Source organism: Brassica rapa, chromosome A05, assembly GCF_000309985.2.
Source record: "Brassica rapa cultivar Chiifu-401-42 chromosome A05, CAAS_Brap_v3.01, whole genome shotgun sequence".
NCBI classification, from domain to species: domain Eukaryota; kingdom Viridiplantae; phylum Streptophyta; class Magnoliopsida; order Brassicales; family Brassicaceae; genus Brassica; species Brassica rapa.
Window position 1 is genome coordinate 25,247,031 of NC_024799.2, and position 17,084 is coordinate 25,264,114.

The window sequence follows — 17,084 nt, forward strand, 5'->3', positions numbered from 1 at the left end:
CTTCTATACATATACACATAGTTCTTTGTTTCTGTCTGTAACTTTTGGCTACTGTGAGAGAAGAGAACTCTACTAAAATCACAATGTGCATTAAATCTCTTATATCCAGCCACATTGGCAAAAGATACAAACAAATGTATGATAAACGAACTCACTTGGTGTTGGTGATCATGTTTTTGATTTATTTCTCTTTTTCTTTTCCATGTCTCTCAGCTCTTACAAAAATGAACCTTCTTTATTCATAACATTAATCTATACACAATCAGACACTAAGATGAGGCTGTGATCAAAGCCAGCAACTGCTTGAAGAACACAACCCTCAACGTCCTCCAGCAACATCGGTTCAGGTTCATCAACCGAGCTTCCTAAACCGAGCCTACCACTCTTTCCGCAGCCCCAAACCCAAGCTTCTCCTTTCTCCGTCACACACAAGGAATGCACACGCCCTGCTGATACCGAAGCTGGAGTCTCCCCATCAAAACCCTCCACTTCTCTTGGCAGCTCTTCTGGCTTTCCCCTACCAAGCTGCTGGCTCCGGTTCCAACCCCATGATGACACAACCCTCCTTGTGTTGGAACCTGACTCAACATTGCAGATAGCTAGAGAATGACCAAGACCAGCTGCTATTGAAACCGGAGACCCGGTTATATCAACAGGTAACATTCCTAGCTCTTGCTTACACCTACGACCCAGCTGACCATACACATTGCTCCCAGAGCTCAAAAGAGTGCCATCACGACAAAGGACTAAAGAGTGATCAGACCCGCACGCAATATCTTCCACCTTCACACCACGCAACTCTTCCACCAAACGAGGCTCCCAAGCTATAGGCATGTTGCTCTCCTTCCTCATAGCTTCCGCAACTTTCTTCTCAGCTGCCTCCTCACCATACCCACTTGCAAGTGAATCAAGAGGAGACGCCTCAAGAGGAAGTCCAACATTCCCTACTCTCCCATCAGCTACATAACCCCACCCAAACACTTTACCATCAGCACTAAGAGCAAGCACATGCCCCCAACCTAATGACACCTGTCAAAAACCGAACCTAAATCAAAAAGATTCCATTTTTAAAACCCAAAACGTTGTTAATTTCCTTTTTTTTTAATCCAAACCTTAACGATGTGTTCTTGACATAAAGCTTCAACCTTTGAAGGAACCAGAGCTTCAACGATACCTTTCCCAAGCCCAAGCTGTCCTCTTTTCGATCTTCCCCAAACCCACAAAGACCCATCATCTCCAACCGCGGTTGAAACAACTCCAGACGCAAACGCTCTTCGGACTCTCACATTCTCTAGACCTTCCACTCTCTTCGCTAGACTTTTCGAGTCTCTACCGATTCGGCCGAGCTGGCCTTCCTCGTTGCGACCCCAAGCCCAAATCTCGCCGTTGGAGGTGACTGCGAGGGAGTGGTAGTGTCCGGCGGATATGAACGAGACGTCGGAAGGCATATCGGAAACTTGAGTTGGCTCGTAAGCGTCGAGGCCCATTCCCGTGCCTGGTAGCCCCAAAGCGCCGTGGCTTCCATCGCCGAAGCTCATGACTTTGCTACTTCTCTCGCCAACAATGGTCGTGAACCATCGTCGTCTCCCGAAATTGGAAAGTTTCGCGATCGACCATAGTCGCACCATTTCACCTTTTGAGAAATTGAAGCCAAAGGAGAAAGAAACAAAAGTAATTTTGAAATTTGATTTAGTTAACAAAAAGAAATAGTATCTGTTCCATAGTTGTGGGCCTTTTATGTTCTCCAAAAGCCCAGCCCACTAAATGTTAATGTCTAACTTGGATGAATTTTGTGTGACGGCCGTATAAGTGAAACAGTAAATTTGAATTTTGCTTCACTATTTAGAAAACAATAATATAACTTTGTGGTATGGGCCCATTGTGGCTCACTTGGATGAGTTTAGTATTAGTGTTTTTGCAATCACATCATCTCCTCTCTTTTCATATATACTCAAATCTTTATATTAGTAGTACAAACGAGTGACAGAATCATCTTGAGTCTAACTGAGAAGTGAGAACTGTATAACTCGAATGAGGCATGTAATGAGTAAAGCTTGATGAAGCAAAGGTTTTGGAAGTGAAGAACATAGTTCCCGAGGTTGTCTCTAACGTTGTTGCGCATCAAATAGAGAGAATCTTTGATGAGAAAACAAGAAAATGACTGAGATTTCTCACATTTTTGCTAGAGATAAAGTAAGGAAACAGGCAAGAATGATTGTAATTTTTCGTTCATGGGATTATTCAAGAAGCGAATGTATTTCAAGAAGAGCTTATTCTCGAACTTGCAAAAGCAGTGAGTTAGATATGGTTTGTGTATTACTGGAGATGAGAAGCGAAAGCTGACATGACTTCCTTGTAGACTGGCTTCTTGAAATCCACTGCCTGAAGTAATCGGAAACAGAAGAAGATGAGTGAAAAAGTAGTAGTAGAATCTAAAAGCTGAAACTCTAACACATATAAAAGAAAAGAAAAAAACTGGACTCACAAGTTCAACGAGCTGATCAGGAGACACCCAGGACCACTCCCCAAACTCGGGTTGCTCAGTTCCGTCACCAAGAAGATTAATTTCTTCGTCTTTCCCAGTAAATTTCAGAAGAAACCTGAGGATTTCCACACAGTCTTTTGATCAGTTCTAAACTCGAAATCAAATTGACATGATTTTGTGATTAGATATATCAGAGTGCGTCATTAAAGACTCACCACTTCTGAGCTTGACCCTTCCAGTCAGATCCCCATCGGACCTTAAGCTTCTCCCTAACATCTGGAGGGAAATCATACGTTATCCAGTGAGGTGCCTACACAGACCAAAAAGAAGAATCTAATGTTATTAACGTTGCCTGAGATTTGTATTAACGTTATAATGATATGACATATGGTTTGAAGAAGAAACCAGAAACCAAACCTCAGCGATGATCTCAGCGGAGTGAACACCAGTCTCTTCCTTAAGCTCTCTCATGACAGCAACTCTTGGATCTTCACCCTCGTCTATTCCACCCTATAGTATCAACCATCATATACAAAAAAAACATTCTACTCAACTGATTCTATTTTGATATTCTATAAAAAAAACAAATCGAATCTTAAATAAAAAAACAACACCTGAGGCATTTGCCAAGCACTGGGGATATCCAACCTCGACGCAGCGAAGATCTAGCAAGTTATCCACAATCGAATTATCACCAAAAACCAAAAGAAGAAGAAGCTGTTTCAGAGATGATTACCTTTTTGGAAGGATTCATGAGACAGACACCTACGTTTCTTCTATAACCTTCCGGTGGAGATTCCATCGACGACGATGAAGAACAACAACGAGCGGAGGAGGAGGAGGAGGATGCTGGAGACTGACGGCAGCGATGGGAGAAGGGCTGGCTGGAGAATTTGAGCGGTTTCAAGGGGTAGTTTCGTAAAAGAGGAGTTACAGACGGACAAGGAAGATGCTGTAAGAGAAGGGATCTTCTGTACATTAACGCCATTTGATTTCGAACCAAACCACTTTCCACGGAATAAAGTATCCAATTCGACACTTATGCCCCTGACTCATCTTTGTATTTACAGTTTTGCCCTTATGAGTGATGCAATTTCAGCCAAACACATGAGCTCATCATAACAATCGTTGGGTATTTTTTTATTATTTTCTTTCTTTTTTGTAACAAATAATCGTTGGGTTACAAAATATGATTTAATTCGATATATCAAAAACAGAGTGAGCTCGTAAATTTAATCTTGAATCGAAGGAAACAAAATGTTGAATTAATCCATAACCACTCCAATACAAAAAACAAAATTAAAACTCATTCGTTGATTCAAAAAAATGCCTTTAGAATCTTCTTCCACCACGGCCAAAAGCATTGCTCTGTACCACGGCTTGCGTCTCCACTTGAGAAAACCCGGAAACATCAGACATTCCCAAAGAAGCAAGCATCTCCAGCGTCTCCTTATCCACCTTAACATCATCCGTTTTAATCGCCGACTCGTCGGGGACAAAGTCCATTCTCCGTTCACGCTCTTCCTCTTGCAGCTTGAGCGAGATCCCACGCACTGGTCCCTTCTGGATACGTTTCATCAAGTGTGTGGAGAATCCAGCGATCTTGTTGCGTAGTCTCTTTGATGGGATGATTGCGACTTCCTCCAAGATCTTCTTGTTCGTGTGGAAGTCGAGTGTCATCCTTGAGTAGTACTTCTCTATCACTTGACGTGATGATTTCTTCACGGTTTTGGTACGAACACGACCCATCTCTCACCACCTTTTTTTTTTACTTAAACTGTAACAAATTAAGTTAACAAATGAGAATACGAACAAGAACGACAACAAACTATGATTCCAGCTAGACGAGTTCAGACATTAAGTAGAATCTACAAGTTTCTTGTGATTCAAGATATAGATCCACATTCAGGTAAATAATACAATCTAGAGAACACAAGCAACTCAAAAGAGATCCATCAAGCTGCTATATATGGACTTGTTTATACATTTTCATGTGTGCAACGAATCTAAGCGAAATATAACTATCAATCTAATATTATCCGACACAAACTAGAGTTGACGCATGTGTTCCTTACCAATGACGTACATTTTAAGTAAAGGAGAATGTACCTGTACGGCCTGGCCGGAGCTGGAGAGGAGATGAAGCGGCGGTTAATGCAGAAGATGAGCAAAAAGACGGAGGTGTCGAAAATTTTATGTTTAATATAAGAAAATCTTGTTAGGGTTTCTTAGGCCCATTTGTTGACCAAACGTATTTGACAAAGCCCATTTAATCAGCAAAAAATTACTAAATGGGCTTTACCGTTACTAAATGGACAATAATGGAGTTTCATTCTCACCTAAACCCAACATGACAAATTTTTTATCATCATAATATGAAGGAGGGGTTAAATACTATTTAAAATAAAACTCGGGGCTACTTTATAAATTAAAGTAAACACGAGGGTGAATCTTGCGATTTTCCCTATTGTTTTTCTCTGTAAATCGCATATAAAGAAGGAAAGAACGCTCGAGATACCTGGCAGGTTACTTTTGTTGCTTTCTATGATGGCATGGTGGGAGCAGTGGGGGAGGGACGAAGACAAAATGTTCGAGGAAGCGCTGGTGCTCACGGAGAACGTTCCTAACAGGTTTGAGACTATCGCCAGCTATCTTGAGATGCCGCTCGAGGTTGTGAAGCACCACTACGACGCTTTGGTTCACGATGTTGAACTTATCGAATCGGGTCCTATCGATTATCAAGATCACCCAGATGGAATCCTCTCACCCGAAACTAAACACGTGGAGAAAGATAAAAAGAGAGGAAGACCGTGGACAGCAAAGGAGCACGGGTTAGTCTTTAAGACTCATGAACTATGGTTTTCGTTTCATTTGGGTCAAGAACGAGTTTAGCGTTACTTCTGCTCGTCGTGATGGTTTAGAGTTAGAGTTTCTTGGTTAGGTCAAGAACGGCTTTATGGTTAACTTTTGCTCGTAGTGATGGTTTAGAGTTTTCGTTTGTTTAGGCCAAGAACGACTTTAGTGTTACTGTTGTTAGGAAGCGTGTTAATTAACAATTTTAACTTTTGCTCGTGTGATGGTCTAGGTTTTGTTGAGTTTAAGGGAAAGTATATAAACTAAACTGGTGATTTTTTTTTTTTTTTGACTACAGTAAACTGGTGAATGGTGATGAACTGTTAGATTTTTATATTGCTTAGGTAATCACGTAAAGGCTCTTATTTGTTACGTTTTATACGATTTTCTAAGAGCATCTTGATTTCTAACAAACTTGGCTAAGGGGTTTTGGTTGACTATATCTGATGATATTTTCAGAGAATTTCTGAAGGGATTAGGCGAGTTTGGGAGAGGAGATTGGAAGAGTGTATCGAGAAAGTATGTGAAGACAAGGTCTGCAAGGCAAGTCGCAAGCCATGCACAAAAGTATTTCCAGAGGCAAGACATGGAGAATCATGCAAAGAAGCGCTCCAGTATCCATGATATGACTTTGGTTGATGATAATGATGCTGATGTTAATGAATAATGATGCTGATGATGTACCCGCCCCTCGATCCGACTCGGAAGCTACGATGGACCCGGCACATTTTGGTCAGCAGACGCCTTAGTTCTAGCTATCATCAGTCCCCCGACGAGGTTTTGGGCATTACATGATGATATATAAAGATGATGACGAGAGTTTTAGTTGACAAACTTGTTAATTGATTGGGGTTTTTGTTCTTGCTTTTTTCACACTTAAAAAAAAATTGTAATAGGAATCATAATATGTTTGGCCTTGTATACTTTTGTCTTACTCGGATTTACGAACGCACATTGTCTTGTTCATGCTTAATGCTTGTAGAAAAATCTGAATGTTGAAATATAGGATCAAAAACACCTTCGAATGGGTGCAGTCTCATGTTCTAGGCTCTATTAATTATCAATTATAAAATGACGTCTCTTTTGATAACTAGTCAAGACTTCTGAAGTAATCCAGAAAACGGTGGTTGTTTTTCTTTGAACGCACTATAGATACGATTCTATAAAAATAGTAAAGTGAAGACTTTATTGAAGATAATAATATGATTATACAAAAGAGTAGTAGTAGTTCACACTAACTAAATGATCAATGATCAGATTATATGTGAAAGGCACGTTTAGTCAACCATTTGACTTCTCAATGAATCTTTGACCTTACTACCTTTTCCTTTCTTATAACCTTTGGAATCTTCAGATTTCATTTTTCTATACTTAGAGCTCTTGAGTAATAGGATCTCATCGTTATTCCCCTCTATGGATCCTTCCGATATTCCAACGCTTATCTGATCATGGTCGATGTCGTTCTTCCTATAAGGCTTTTCATGATTTTCGGATCGATCGAAACAATGATTACTAGAACCTTCAACATGTTCAATCCAATCAAGATAATCCTTTTTAGAAGTAAAATCAGAAGGGTTCTTAGTTGATTCTTCTGATTGGTCTACTTCACCGCTTCTTTTAGGAGTAACGTCTTCACATTGAGATTTCCGACCGTTTCTGCTAGATCCTTCGAGCTGGTCCACACGGTCACGAGCACCTTTCTTAATTGAACCTTCAGCATTGTCCATACGATCACGACCCCTAATCAAATCTTCAAGATGATCCATATGTCCGTTTCTAACCGAACCTTCAAGCTGATCTTTATCACCACGGTTCATGTTCCTAACCGAACCTTCAAGCTGGTCGTCGTTGCTAACCGAGCGTTCAGACCTTTGGGATTGTTCTTGATCGTCCACGTGGATATTCTTTTTTGTTTTCTCTCTTAGCATTAGCTTACGATGCATGGACTCCATAATCTTTTTAACTTTTGGTGTCTCCTTCGTTTCATTGTTTTCCTCATTTTCCGGCGAGTGATTTTCCTGGAAAAGCTCTCCACCGTCCTCCGACTTCATAGACCCCTCTTGCCGGAGCCGGCTCTTGTGGAGCTTCACGTACTTAGACGATAACTTTTTGGTCATTTTCTTCATTTTCTTTTGATCTCAATAAGTAATATAAGATTTGTAAAGTTTTTGTTTTCAATCACTTGGAAACTTAATAAACTTTATATAGGGTAATGAAAGTTAGGAGTACAGAAGAAAAAGTTATTTATAAAGTTACAAAATTCCCAAAAGAAGTAATTTGTTTTGCTTATTTGCTCTAATGTTTACAAGATTGCTAATTATAAAACGCGGTTTTAACTTTTAGACAGCACAGATAACAACCATCAAGGCTAAGATTTAACACGGGTTTAATTACCCACAACAGCAAAAACTCTGTCCAACGTGCCAATTTTACCGGAATTTAAAGATTTTATTGGCAGCTACCAAAACATAGAAATCAAGATAAAGTGGTTTCTCCTATTTTTAGAAATTTGAAGGTCACATTTTTTTTTAATGAATATGCCTATGCATATATAATGTCTAAATTAATTCTGGTTACAAGATATGAATTCGACCACAACGTGTATATATTTATAAATTTGGGTTGCCCAATTATGTTCTTCTCCATATATAAGCCATGCTTGTTGCCATCTCCACCGCACTTTTCACAATGATGCTACTGCCCTTGCCTGTGATTCCGGTATTGCTACTAGTTTGCCTCCCCACCGCGCTCTTTCTGATGCTTCAACAGTCAACACCCTATTCTCAAGAAGATGATTTCGTCTGCATATGGAAACAGCCTCTGCAAACGTCATCAAGCCTTGCTTCTAACTTTATCGTTTTACACAAATGCTTTGTTGCCATATTTCAAGATGCACCCTTATTTATTGCTAGTGCCCTATAAAACATATATATTGCAAAATATGTATAGTGCCAAGCATGGACATATCTATGAATCATTGGTGAAGAACCCACAAATTTTTAAGAGCTAATATATATATATATATATATATATATATATATATATATATATATATATATATAAATTAATAGTGAAGTCTTCAAACTATTAAACTTTACTTTTATTAACTTCCCTACTAAATTGTCTATAATCCTCAAAAACTATATACTATCTATCATTTTGTGTAGTTATGGATTTATTTCCTCATAGGTATTGTTTCTTCCTTGTATTAACAAGACTATCAGTCTATCATTCTCACTCTCTTTTTATGGTCGCTAAGATATATATTGATCATGGTGGAATAACGAAAGTTTAACAAATTGGATCAAAATACAATCATCGTTACTTGAATAAAATACTATCACTCTTTACAACTTGAATTAAAAAGTAATTTAATACTCATTTTGTTACAAATACACATGTTCTAGAAGAAAATATTAATTCAAAAATACATTGTTGTCTTTTCAATGCATTTTTATCAATAGTTCTAAACTTCAAAGGTTTAATTGTGTTCACTAAATTGTTATTAGCTTAAAATGATCGAAAATAAATAATCACAAAATATTATAAATTTATAATTGGAGTATATAATATGTTTTACTAACATGTTCTGAAAATTTTAAAATATAAATTTTGAAACAAATGAAGTATTTGGATAGACTTCAGTCAATAATAATAAAAATAAAATAAAAAATAATATATTTTTGTCATCGACCAATCATGTCGCAATCATACCTGCCCAAGGGACAAGGCTATATCCTTTCAAAACATAACTAGCGTCAACTCTTATCACTTCAAATCTTTATCTCGCTCTCTCTTTCGTACAAGCTTTCACCGTCGTTTAAGTTTCTGTGAGAGATCGAAGCTATGTCTCAGGTATTTCAATCGGGATTTCAACTCTCTTCTTAGAATTCCACTACGTGATCTGGGTCACCGTAAAGACTGTTACTTTATCGCAATTATCACCGTTTTGGTATAGATATGGTTTCAAACTTTTCGATCTATCTATAAGATGTGTAGATTATTCGCTGCTGTAATAACAATGATCTCTCTGCTTGCGTAGATCTATCAACTCTAGTTTCAATCGAGTCTATAATATCGCAACCTTTGAGATCTTGATAAGACTATTACTCGCGAGGCAAGACAGTATTATATATCATTATTAACTGAAAAGGGTTTGGTGTGTTCTGATTGGTTCTTCGATGATGTTTGATATAAATGTGTTTGAAAGGATTTGCACTTTTGTTTTCTGGTGTAGACCGTTGTTCTAAGAGTGGCTATGTCATGCGAAGGATGTGTTGGAGCTGTTAAAAGAGTTCTCGGTAAAATGGAAGGTTGGCTTCTCTACGACTAATTATAACACTATTGATGTTATGTTCTGTCTCTCAAAATGCTTTAAAAACCAGTTGTCTTCTCGTCCCATTTGTCCTTACCCATACATATAGATTCCATGAAAAAGATTCTCAATCTCGTGTTTTGTTTTAACCTCTTTTGCTTGGCAGGCGTGGAGTCATTTGATGTGGATATAAAGGAGCAAAAGGTGACAGTGAAAGGCAATGTGCAGCCCGACGCTGTTTTGCAGACCGTATCAAAAACCGGAAAGAAATCGGCTTTCTGGGACACAGAGGCTGAACCCGCCAAGGCCTAAGGAGAAGCGGAGCATTCTCATGTGGCTCTGTTTTTAATAAAAATCTGTATGGGATCCTTCTTTGTTTCTGTGACTTGTGTCTGAGACAACCTTGTGGTTAATCATTGAAGTAATGTGGTTTAAAAACAGTTCTTATGTCCCAAAACATACAATCTTTCATCAAATACAAAACCTTCCTAGTTATCTTCAATGATAACAGTTTGGTTTAACACAATGAGTTGTGTTTAAGTTAGTTTGAGCCAATGAATGAAAAAATATTTGGGACTACCGCTTTGGTATATTATTATCTTCAGCTTTTATCCAAATAAGAGTAACACAGAATGACATTTTTAACATGACACAGTAACTAAATATAGGGATGTGACAAAGAATAAAAAAGGATGCAGATTTATTCCAATTCAAAATCAGGTCTTTGATCCATCTTCTATGACTCTGGGAACTACCTCAAGTGGTGGTGCTTGGTATTGGTTGAATAGCTGCAAGAGGATTCACTTGGTATGAAAAAGCAAGCTTCCAGAAATCTACAATTGCTTTCTTCGTGGACTCCATTTGTCTGCGAATGATCCTAAAAACATGAAAGCAAAACACAATGTATGTTTTCATCACCATAAGTTCTGATCAAATAAGTATGTTTGCTCAGGAAAATTCTTACCGTATTAAAGCAGCTCGTTTTCTTTGTAAAGCGTAGCATATGATTAATCCAACGAGGCTTATGGCAACTTTTCCCCTGGACATGCTGAATCGGGTATTACCAAACTTTAGGCTAAGAGGACGAGACGACCAAGGTTCATGTTGTTTAGAGAGTTTCAGGATATAATCATTCTTTTCATTAGCCAAAGACTTGTTGCTGCTATTCACCACATCGTAAGAAGGATTTTCCTCTAAAGAAGTAGCTTCTTGAACGTTTGGTGATTTGAGAGAAAGTAAAGAATCCAATCTTCTCAAAAGTCCCTGTAACAGAGATTTGACTTAGTTGGAACACAGATCATAGACAAAAGACAACTCATGAAAAGATTCAATTGTACCTGTCGTCTTTCCTCAGACAACGCAGCTTGCTCAACCCATGAAACGGCTAGACACACGTCGTTTGTGTCTTTCCCAAGAACTCCAAAGGTATACAGCTCCACAACTTCCATGTACTCATCAATATCCAACGATGTATTCCCATGGAACACTTTTTCACTTAATCCAGCATCATTAAGGATATAGTGGTTGTCCTTGTAAACCCATATGCTAAAGAACTCTTCCAGAATCTCACGTACACCCGAGTAGGAACCGTTTGATATTTGAAGGCATATTCTAATTGGCGACAAAAGAAGACAGGAGATGTATTAAATAGATATCTACAATACCGTTCTGTGATTTTGTCTTTGTTAAAAGTATGCAGAAACAGCAGTATTGTACTCCTCCTAGTAAGTAAATGTTAGCATTTATCACGACCTCTCAAGTATTTGGCTAAAATCATTTTCCCTCACTCGCCTCATAGGTTATTGAATGTCACGTTACTCCTAGTTCTGACTCCTATTTACAGAAAGAACCAAATCTCCTCCTTTTCAAGCACCTTAAGCTGTAAAAATATCAGAAAAGAAGAGAACAAAAAGGATACCCAGTGAGAAGAACTTGAACAGGAACAGCTGCAGTTTCGCCAAACACTTGTCTTAGCTCATTTACAATCTCACCTCCCCTGCATGAATAAAAAAGCATTTGCTGTGAAAAAAAAAAAAATATCACAGCGCCAAAGAGTACTAAACTCTAAAGTATACGTGCCGAGTCCATTCAATCTGAAATATACCTGCCGAGTCCATTCAAGGACTGGACTAGAACCATGCCAGTAGATTCAAGCATGTCAAGCAATTGATGATCACCAAGAGTTTCAACGTTGCCAAAGATTCCTTTTAGTATGGAGGAAGATAATGACTCTGCCTCTTCATACATAGAGCAGACTAGGTAGCTAACCAAAAAAAAAAAAAACAAAATTAGCTTCTGTGTTCAATTGAATCATCATTACTCTCCTGGAAAGTTTCTGAAAGAGAAAAAAAAGAAAAGGATCCATCGATTTACAGAAGATTACCTCTCAGAACGTTCAATTTCACCCCAAATACCATCAGTTGCCTCCATTTCCACTGAGAAAATCTGCAAAATGATCGAGGAGATTGATTATGTTCGTCAATGAGGTAGGAGGAGAAGCGAGCAGATAATTATTTAATTTGCTATTGGGCCAGCTTAATGGGCTTCTCCATCACACATAAAATATAGTTTTTTCATGAACAATTAAAAACATTATCTGCATTCTTGGTATGTACGGTTTAGCAGAGGATATAAATATGTTTTAAATTGTGTGAAAGTCAGTCACGATCAAAATCTGAACTAAATTTCGGCGGCCCTTAAAACATTTGGCTTTATCCACGTCCCACATGGATATGTCTTCTCAGCTACTTTGTTGACTATCTAAAATGTCGATTACAGCTACTTTGTACATCATTCATAAACAGGTTTAATGTCACATTCTACTGATAGCTAGCTAGCTCTAACGTTACAAAAGAAATAATTTATTGATTTGTTTGACGACAAAAGTAATAGTATTTTAACTAGAATTCACAAAACACCCGATTTTTTTTTTTTTTTTTTAAGTATAGGTTCCTTTAATATATAGCACACGTCGTTTTGATAATAGTAAATTTAAACCCTTGGTTTAACCATGGCTCTTAACGGTTTCATCATAACCACCGTGAACTCCAATTTTCCCGCGAAATCAATCTCGCTTCCCGCCGGATAAGCGCTCCACTCAAACTCTTGAACCATCTTCGCAAGCATCAAGTGCACGTGTACGGTCGCCATCGATAAACCGGGACAGATCCGACGGCCAACACCGAACGGCATCATCTTCACTCCGGTTACCCCGGTTATATCCGCATCCTCTTTACCCGAAACAAACCGGTCCGGATCGAATTTCTTCGGGTCAGACCAAATCTTCGGGTCTTCGTTTATCCCCGGGAGGTAGAACTCGACGTTGATTCCGGCGGGAACATCGTATCCGGCGACCGTCGTCGGCTCCGTCACCGTGTGAGTCAGCGTGAAGTACGTCGGTGGATGTTTCCGGAGAATCTCTTTAACGAAGGCTTGTAAAAACACCATTTTCTCCACGTCTTTTTCCTCAACCGCACGATCTCCAACCGTCGATTTAATCTCATCGTAGAGTCGAGATTGAATCTCAGGATTCGCGATCAGCTGCGCGATTCCCCACTCGATCGCAGTCCCCGTCGTATCCGTCCCACCGTTGAGAAACTCGGAACATAACGTCACGAGCTCTTCGTTAGACGGCGTCGTTTTACGCCCTTCGATTTTTAATTCGAAGAGCGTATCTAAATAAGAGAAAGACGTCGCCGTTTTGTCAGTTCCGGGATTACGAAGCGCTCTCCGTCGCCTCTCGACGAACCCGACGACGAGGTCCACCTGCTCGCGGCGGACCTCGAGAGCTCGTCTCCTCTCCTTGGAGTAAAACGGAGCGAGGATCGGGAGGTAATCGTCGAGCCTTGGATCGATCGTGATCAACACCTTCTTCATCATCGCATCCATTTTTAAAATCGACTCCTCGTCCATCTCGATTCCGAAACACATCTCTAACAGAATACAAAACGCAGCGAATCTCGCGTTTCGTAGGACCCAGACGAGTCCGTTATTTTCAACGGCCTCGGATTTGATCCTCCCCGCGAGCTTATCCATTGCGGATCGTCTCAGCGACCCGAACTCTTTGAACCGGGTCGAGCTCAGCATGTTCTGCACCATGTTCCGTCTCAGCGAACGCCACACGGGGCCGTACACGGAAGCGTTGACTGTGAAAGTGTTGGAGCTGAAGATGGTCCGTGTTGGATTCTCTTTGGGCCGGGTCGCGAACATGGGCCCACGCTGGATCAGAACGTCGTGGGCTAGAGTCGCGTCAGAGATGATGATCATCGTTCGGCTCCCCATCCTCAGCGTGTAGATGGGACCGTACTTCTCCCTTAGATCATCGGCGTACTCGTAGAACTGCTTCTTGGAGCGCGCGAATTGGAAGAGGTTTCCGACAACCGGCCAACCGGGAGGACCTGGAGGGAGGTTCACGCGCTTGGAGTTGGAACTATGGCGCGTGAGGAACAGTATAACGAAAGCGGATACGAGAGTGGTGATGATAGTGAAGAAGAGTGGAGGAGAGATGTTTAAGGAAGTGAGAGGGAACGAAAGGAGAGACATTTTTTTAAGCACACTCTTTGTTTTTTTCTTTCTTTGTTTTTTCACTGAGCTTTGTAGCTATGGAGGATGTAGAATGAGTGGGAGAGAAGATGAAGAAGAGGAAGGTATAAAAACAGAGTAGAGCATGAGAATTTAGGTGGGAATAATTTAAAGTAGTCATACTCTTTTCGGTTAAGTTATTGCAGTTTGGTACGATGAAATAGGTTTTGTCTTTTTCTTACATCATCGCTAGTAGTTTCTTGTATTTTCTTACGTACCCCAGGCCCATTTGCGTTTTGATTACGTAGAAAAGCTTTAAATTTTTAGTGAAATGAACTAGTTTTGAAACCATGACTAGTAGTTTGTAAACTTTGATGCCTCTGATAGGCTATCCATCCACGAAAGCTATTTTCCAATGTGAATAAGGGACCAAGATCTCGAGGAAGTTGCAATTTTTGATAGAATAAAGGCAATAGAGGATCAGAGTCATCATCAACCGTTAAAAGAAAAGGCGGGAGCATAACAGTATAAACTGACACCCTGTATAGCTAACAGCAGGAGAATGATAGAGGCTTAATACATCTCTCGGTGTCTTATATAATACTAACCACTGTTTGCTTTAGGTCTATGATTCTTTTTGGTTAAATGAATAATAGTTGGGTTGAAAAGTGATTTACATACATACAATTTCTCATGTAAACCGATTTTATTCCTCTTGAAATGCATATTCTTTTTCAAATTCATGTAATAAAAGAATCGAAATGTACAACATTCCATACAATTTCTGCAGTCTGCACATGAACAATCAGACAAGGTCCATTATAACCGAAATTCATCAACTAAAGGTTGACGTCTAGAATTGATTCTCTTGTTATATGTCTGCAACTCAAATGATCATCTTTCGGCACTGAAGAAGACACACTTACGGCTCAAAAACGTTCTTTAATGCAGATAAGACTCTTCACTATGCATACAACCAGACGTAGTGATAGGAAACAATTGATTAGGAAAAAAGGGGAAAAATAACAATGTGGGATGTAATGAATCGACACATCTCAAAACACAAGTGAAAGCTAACAAATTCCCGAATAAAACTCAGAACCCTAGACTTAAACTGACTGAGACCATTAAACATTCAATCTAGCCTGTTCTAAACAATTAAAAATAATTTATTTTTGCTAAAAAGCAACTTAAGCTTCCCAAACAACCAAACAAATTAAATTTCATTCAAAAAAAAAAAAAAAGCAACCAAACAAAAAAATATAACGAAAGAAATATTAAACACGTAATTCTGCTTTTTCTTCTTTTCTTTGTCTTCTCTTGGACATCCACCAACCATGACCAAACTGGGAAAACAGGTACAATGCAAAGGCCAAGGATCCACTACGAAATCCAATCGGGTTTTACTGATTAACTTGCTTTCCCCAACAACATAGATCCAAGCCCGGCCATTTACATCGCAAGAACACACGACCAGCCTTTTATCCCTTTTATCGTCAATGAAGTAACTCGGCTGAGGGTAGGATTGTTTCTGTACTAAATACGGCAAGTCAGGGATTGACACTTCCATGAAACTCATCCATTTCACATCTCTACTATGCCCATTATCAATCTTGTCCTTGGCCACCCAAATCTGAATCTTCTTTGTTACATGGCACTGCTTTAACAACGAAAACCGATCTCCCCTAAAAACCCTAAGGACAAGAGCATCGCTATGATCGTTCTCCACACACGGTAGACCACAAAAGTTGAAGTATTTTCCGCTCCCAAAATCGAAGCTTACTACTAAGAGCAACGAGCGATGACTCTGGTAATAAGCAACCCAAAACAAATTTCCATTCAACGATACACCTCTTGTCGAGTGCATATAGAACAAATTTTGAGGCGATGTTTCATCTTTTACTTCTTTCAACACTTGTTTCCACGTATCGGTGCCAAGGTCATCGATTCTCCATGCAGTGGTAGAGCTTATAGTATTTAGATAAAACGCAAGGGTTTCATAAACAATTTTCTTACCTATCCTATTACCATCATAACCTAGGCCACGATATTCTAAACTAGATTGACTAACCTCGGCCTTGATGCATCTAATTTGTCCGGACCACGGGTTACAAACGACAGCTCCTTCTTTCATGCCACATAGCAAGAGCCCATTGCAATCGACCAAGTCATTAGGTTTCTGATTGTTTAAACCGGGGATATCTAAGGTTAACTCACTCACCTCTATCTCGGGGTTCAGACTTACCGAATAAACCTTGGATTTAGTCACTACAATGAATCGAAACGTCATCTTGTGGTTGTTGATGAAAGTATTGTCGTCGAAGAGAGTGTTCCATCGTTTGCAAACGGTTCTGAATCGGACAAGTGGTTTGGGAGGGACACGAGAGAGGATATCTTCCACTAACTCCCATGGAAGCTTCTCTTTGTTTTCCATTATAGGGTTTTTGTTGTGTTTCATGAGTCGCTGCAGCCTTTTCATATTGACGATTCTTACAGAAAAATATTTCTTGTTTTCTTTTATATCAAATCCGGAGTTTACAAAACAATATTTTGGTATATATAAACATTAGATCCCCCATATTCTCTCCGTTCGTATTTATCATGTGTTTTATTTTATTTTTCATATTTATTTTGGAAAAGAAAGTATAAGACTATCCGTTTACAGAAAAGAAATATTAATATATATACGACCATGCCGAAACCTACGTGCATGGGCTTTTTTTCTAAACGCTATGTTTTGTTGAGATCTTATAAGTATTTTCAAGAATCACCATTAATATCTCTATTTTTAATTGTGAAGGTGATACATAAGTTCTACCTTTAGTGGATCAAAGATCAAGCTTGTCGAAAAAAAAAAAAGATCAAACTTGTCTCTGTGGCAAAACTTTATTGGACAAGTTAACTTGCATT

At 39.2% G+C, this 17,084-nt stretch overlaps 9 protein-coding genes and 1 long non-coding RNA gene across 12 annotated transcripts; 3 read left to right on the forward strand and 7 right to left on the reverse strand.

The window, feature by feature from the left end:
• Window positions 1-70: 70 nt before the first annotated feature.
• On the reverse strand, window positions 71-2,068 carry LOC103870445 (RCC1 and BTB domain-containing protein 2). The gene is made up of 3 exons (XM_009148569.3): window positions 1,863-2,068; window positions 1,113-1,774; window positions 71-1,029 (listed from the first exon to the last, which is right to left on the reverse strand). The coding sequence occupies exons 2-3, from the start codon at window positions 1,626-1,628 to the stop codon at window positions 253-255; spliced, it is 1,293 nt and encodes a 430-aa protein (XP_009146817.1). The 5' UTR covers window positions 1,629-1,774; window positions 1,863-2,068; the 3' UTR covers window positions 71-252.
• Window positions 2,069-2,099: 31 nt separating this feature from the next.
• LOC103870446 (nudix hydrolase 26, chloroplastic) lies at window positions 2,100-3,488 on the reverse strand. The gene is made up of 6 exons (XM_009148571.3): window positions 3,222-3,488; window positions 3,100-3,150; window positions 2,903-2,995; window positions 2,701-2,795; window positions 2,486-2,600; window positions 2,100-2,382 (listed from the first exon to the last, which is right to left on the reverse strand). Exons 1-6 carry the CDS (start codon window positions 3,471-3,473, stop codon window positions 2,317-2,319), a joined length of 672 nt encoding a protein of 223 aa, XP_009146819.1. The 5' UTR covers window positions 3,474-3,488; the 3' UTR covers window positions 2,100-2,316.
• Window positions 3,489-3,673: 185 nt separating this feature from the next.
• LOC103870447 (40S ribosomal protein S17-3) lies at window positions 3,674-4,682 on the reverse strand. 2 transcript variants are annotated; one of them, XM_033292022.1, is made up of 2 exons: window positions 4,572-4,595; window positions 3,674-4,262 (listed from the first exon to the last, which is right to left on the reverse strand). In XM_033292022.1, exon 2 carries the CDS (start codon window positions 4,232-4,234, stop codon window positions 3,818-3,820), a length of 417 nt encoding a protein of 138 aa, XP_033147913.1. In that variant the 5' UTR covers window positions 4,235-4,262; window positions 4,572-4,595; the 3' UTR covers window positions 3,674-3,817. The 2 variants fall into 2 exon arrangements, with proteins under 2 accessions (XP_033147913.1, XP_009146820.1); XM_009148572.3 differs by having other exon boundaries at window positions 3,691-4,262; window positions 4,595-4,682.
• A 267-nt stretch (window positions 4,683-4,949) lies between these two features.
• LOC103870448 (transcription factor SRM1-like) lies at window positions 4,950-6,311 on the forward strand. Its single transcript, XM_009148573.2, has 2 exons — window positions 4,950-5,316; window positions 5,798-6,311. The coding sequence occupies exons 1-2, from the start codon at window positions 5,030-5,032 to the stop codon at window positions 6,003-6,005; spliced, it is 495 nt and encodes a 164-aa protein (XP_009146821.1). The 5' UTR covers window positions 4,950-5,029; the 3' UTR covers window positions 6,006-6,311.
• Window positions 5,581-8,746, reverse strand: LOC103870449. Its single transcript, XM_033291993.1, has one exon. The coding sequence runs from the start codon at window positions 7,462-7,464 to the stop codon at window positions 6,616-6,618; it is 849 nt and encodes a 282-aa protein (XP_033147884.1). The 5' UTR covers window positions 7,465-8,746; the 3' UTR covers window positions 5,581-6,615.
• Window positions 8,747-8,981: 235 nt separating this feature from the next.
• Window positions 8,982-10,155, forward strand: LOC103870452 (copper transport protein ATX1). Its single transcript, XM_009148575.2, has 3 exons — window positions 8,982-9,193; window positions 9,576-9,651; window positions 9,820-10,155. Exons 1-3 carry the CDS (start codon window positions 9,185-9,187, stop codon window positions 9,963-9,965), a joined length of 231 nt encoding a protein of 76 aa, XP_009146823.1. The 5' UTR covers window positions 8,982-9,184; the 3' UTR covers window positions 9,966-10,155.
• A 57-nt stretch (window positions 10,156-10,212) lies between these two features.
• Window positions 10,213-12,320, reverse strand: LOC103870453 (protein APEM9). Of its 2 annotated transcripts, none has more exons than XM_018659357.2 (6): window positions 12,037-12,320; window positions 11,758-11,916; window positions 11,572-11,649; window positions 10,991-11,147; window positions 10,618-10,916; window positions 10,213-10,530 (listed from the first exon to the last, which is right to left on the reverse strand). In XM_018659357.2, exons 1-6 carry the CDS (start codon window positions 12,081-12,083, stop codon window positions 10,410-10,412), a joined length of 861 nt encoding a protein of 286 aa, XP_018514873.1. In that variant the 5' UTR covers window positions 12,084-12,320; the 3' UTR covers window positions 10,213-10,409. The 2 variants fall into 2 exon arrangements, with proteins under 2 accessions (XP_018514873.1, XP_009146824.1); XM_009148576.3 differs by having other exon boundaries at window positions 10,991-11,264.
• LOC117134150 lies at window positions 11,158-11,655 on the forward strand. The gene is made up of 2 exons (XR_004458327.1): window positions 11,158-11,365; window positions 11,414-11,655. It is a non-coding gene; the product is annotated as an uncharacterized LOC117134150 (long non-coding RNA).
• A 173-nt stretch (window positions 12,321-12,493) lies between the features above and the next one.
• Window positions 12,494-14,439, reverse strand: LOC103870454 (cytochrome P450 77A4). Its single transcript, XM_009148578.3, has one exon. The coding sequence runs from the start codon at window positions 14,193-14,195 to the stop codon at window positions 12,645-12,647; it is 1,551 nt and encodes a 516-aa protein (XP_009146826.1). The 5' UTR covers window positions 14,196-14,439; the 3' UTR covers window positions 12,494-12,644.
• On the reverse strand, window positions 14,210-16,703 carry LOC103870753 (putative F-box/kelch-repeat protein At1g32430). Its single transcript, XM_033291966.1, has one exon. It carries the CDS (start codon window positions 16,651-16,653, stop codon window positions 15,391-15,393), a length of 1,263 nt encoding a protein of 420 aa, XP_033147857.1. The 5' UTR covers window positions 16,654-16,703; the 3' UTR covers window positions 14,210-15,390.
• Between the last annotated feature and the right edge of the window lie 381 nt (window positions 16,704-17,084).

Excerpts from the sequence above, each read along its gene's own strand:
- LOC103870445 (XM_009148569.3), bottom strand. The coding sequence starts at position 1,628 with ATGGTGCGACTATGGTCGATCGCGAAACTTTCCAATTTCGGGAGACGA. Across the intron at positions 1,030-1,112 it reads GTCAAGAACACATCGTTAAG|GTGTCATTAGGTTGGGGGCA; the intron begins GTTTGGATTAAA and ends GGTTTTTGACAG.
- LOC103870446 (XM_009148571.3), bottom strand. The coding sequence starts at position 3,473 with ATGGCGTTAATGTACAGAAGATCCCTTCTCTTACAGCATCTTCCTTGT. Across the intron at positions 3,151-3,221 it reads TCATGAATCCTTCCAAAAAG|ATCTTCGCTGCGTCGAGGTT; the intron begins GTAATCATCTCT and ends ATAACTTGCTAG. Across the intron at positions 2,601-2,700 it reads AAGGGTCAAGCTCAGAAGTG|GTTTCTTCTGAAATTTACTG; the intron begins GTGAGTCTTTAA and ends GGAAATCCTCAG.
- LOC103870447 (XM_033292022.1), bottom strand. The coding sequence starts at position 4,234 with ATGGGTCGTGTTCGTACCAAAACCGTGAAGAAATCATCACGTCAAGTG.
- LOC103870448 (XM_009148573.2), top strand. The coding sequence starts at position 5,030 with ATGATGGCATGGTGGGAGCAGTGGGGGAGGGACGAAGACAAAATGTTC. Across the intron at positions 5,317-5,797 it reads TGGACAGCAAAGGAGCACGG|AGAATTTCTGAAGGGATTAG; the intron begins GTTAGTCTTTAA and ends TGATATTTTCAG.
- LOC103870449 (XM_033291993.1), bottom strand. The coding sequence starts at position 7,464 with ATGAAGAAAATGACCAAAAAGTTATCGTCTAAGTACGTGAAGCTCCAC.
- LOC103870452 (XM_009148575.2), top strand. Across the intron at positions 9,652-9,819 it reads AGTTCTCGGTAAAATGGAAG|GCGTGGAGTCATTTGATGTG; the intron begins GTTGGCTTCTCT and ends TTTGCTTGGCAG.
- LOC103870453 (XM_009148576.3), bottom strand. The coding sequence starts at position 12,083 with ATGGAGGCAACTGATGGTATTTGGGGTGAAATTGAACGTTCTGAGAG. Across the intron at positions 11,265-11,571 it reads GTTCAAGTTCTTCTCACTGG|AATATGCCTTCAAATATCAA; the intron begins GTATCCTTTTTG and ends GTCGCCAATTAG. Across the intron at positions 10,917-10,990 it reads TGTCTGAGGAAAGACGACAG|GGACTTTTGAGAAGATTGGA; the intron begins GTACAATTGAAT and ends TCTCTGTTACAG.
- LOC103870454 (XM_009148578.3), bottom strand. The coding sequence starts at position 14,195 with ATGTCTCTCCTTTCGTTCCCTCTCACTTCCTTAAACATCTCTCCTCCA.
- LOC103870753 (XM_033291966.1), bottom strand. The coding sequence starts at position 16,653 with ATGAAAAGGCTGCAGCGACTCATGAAACACAACAAAAACCCTATAATG.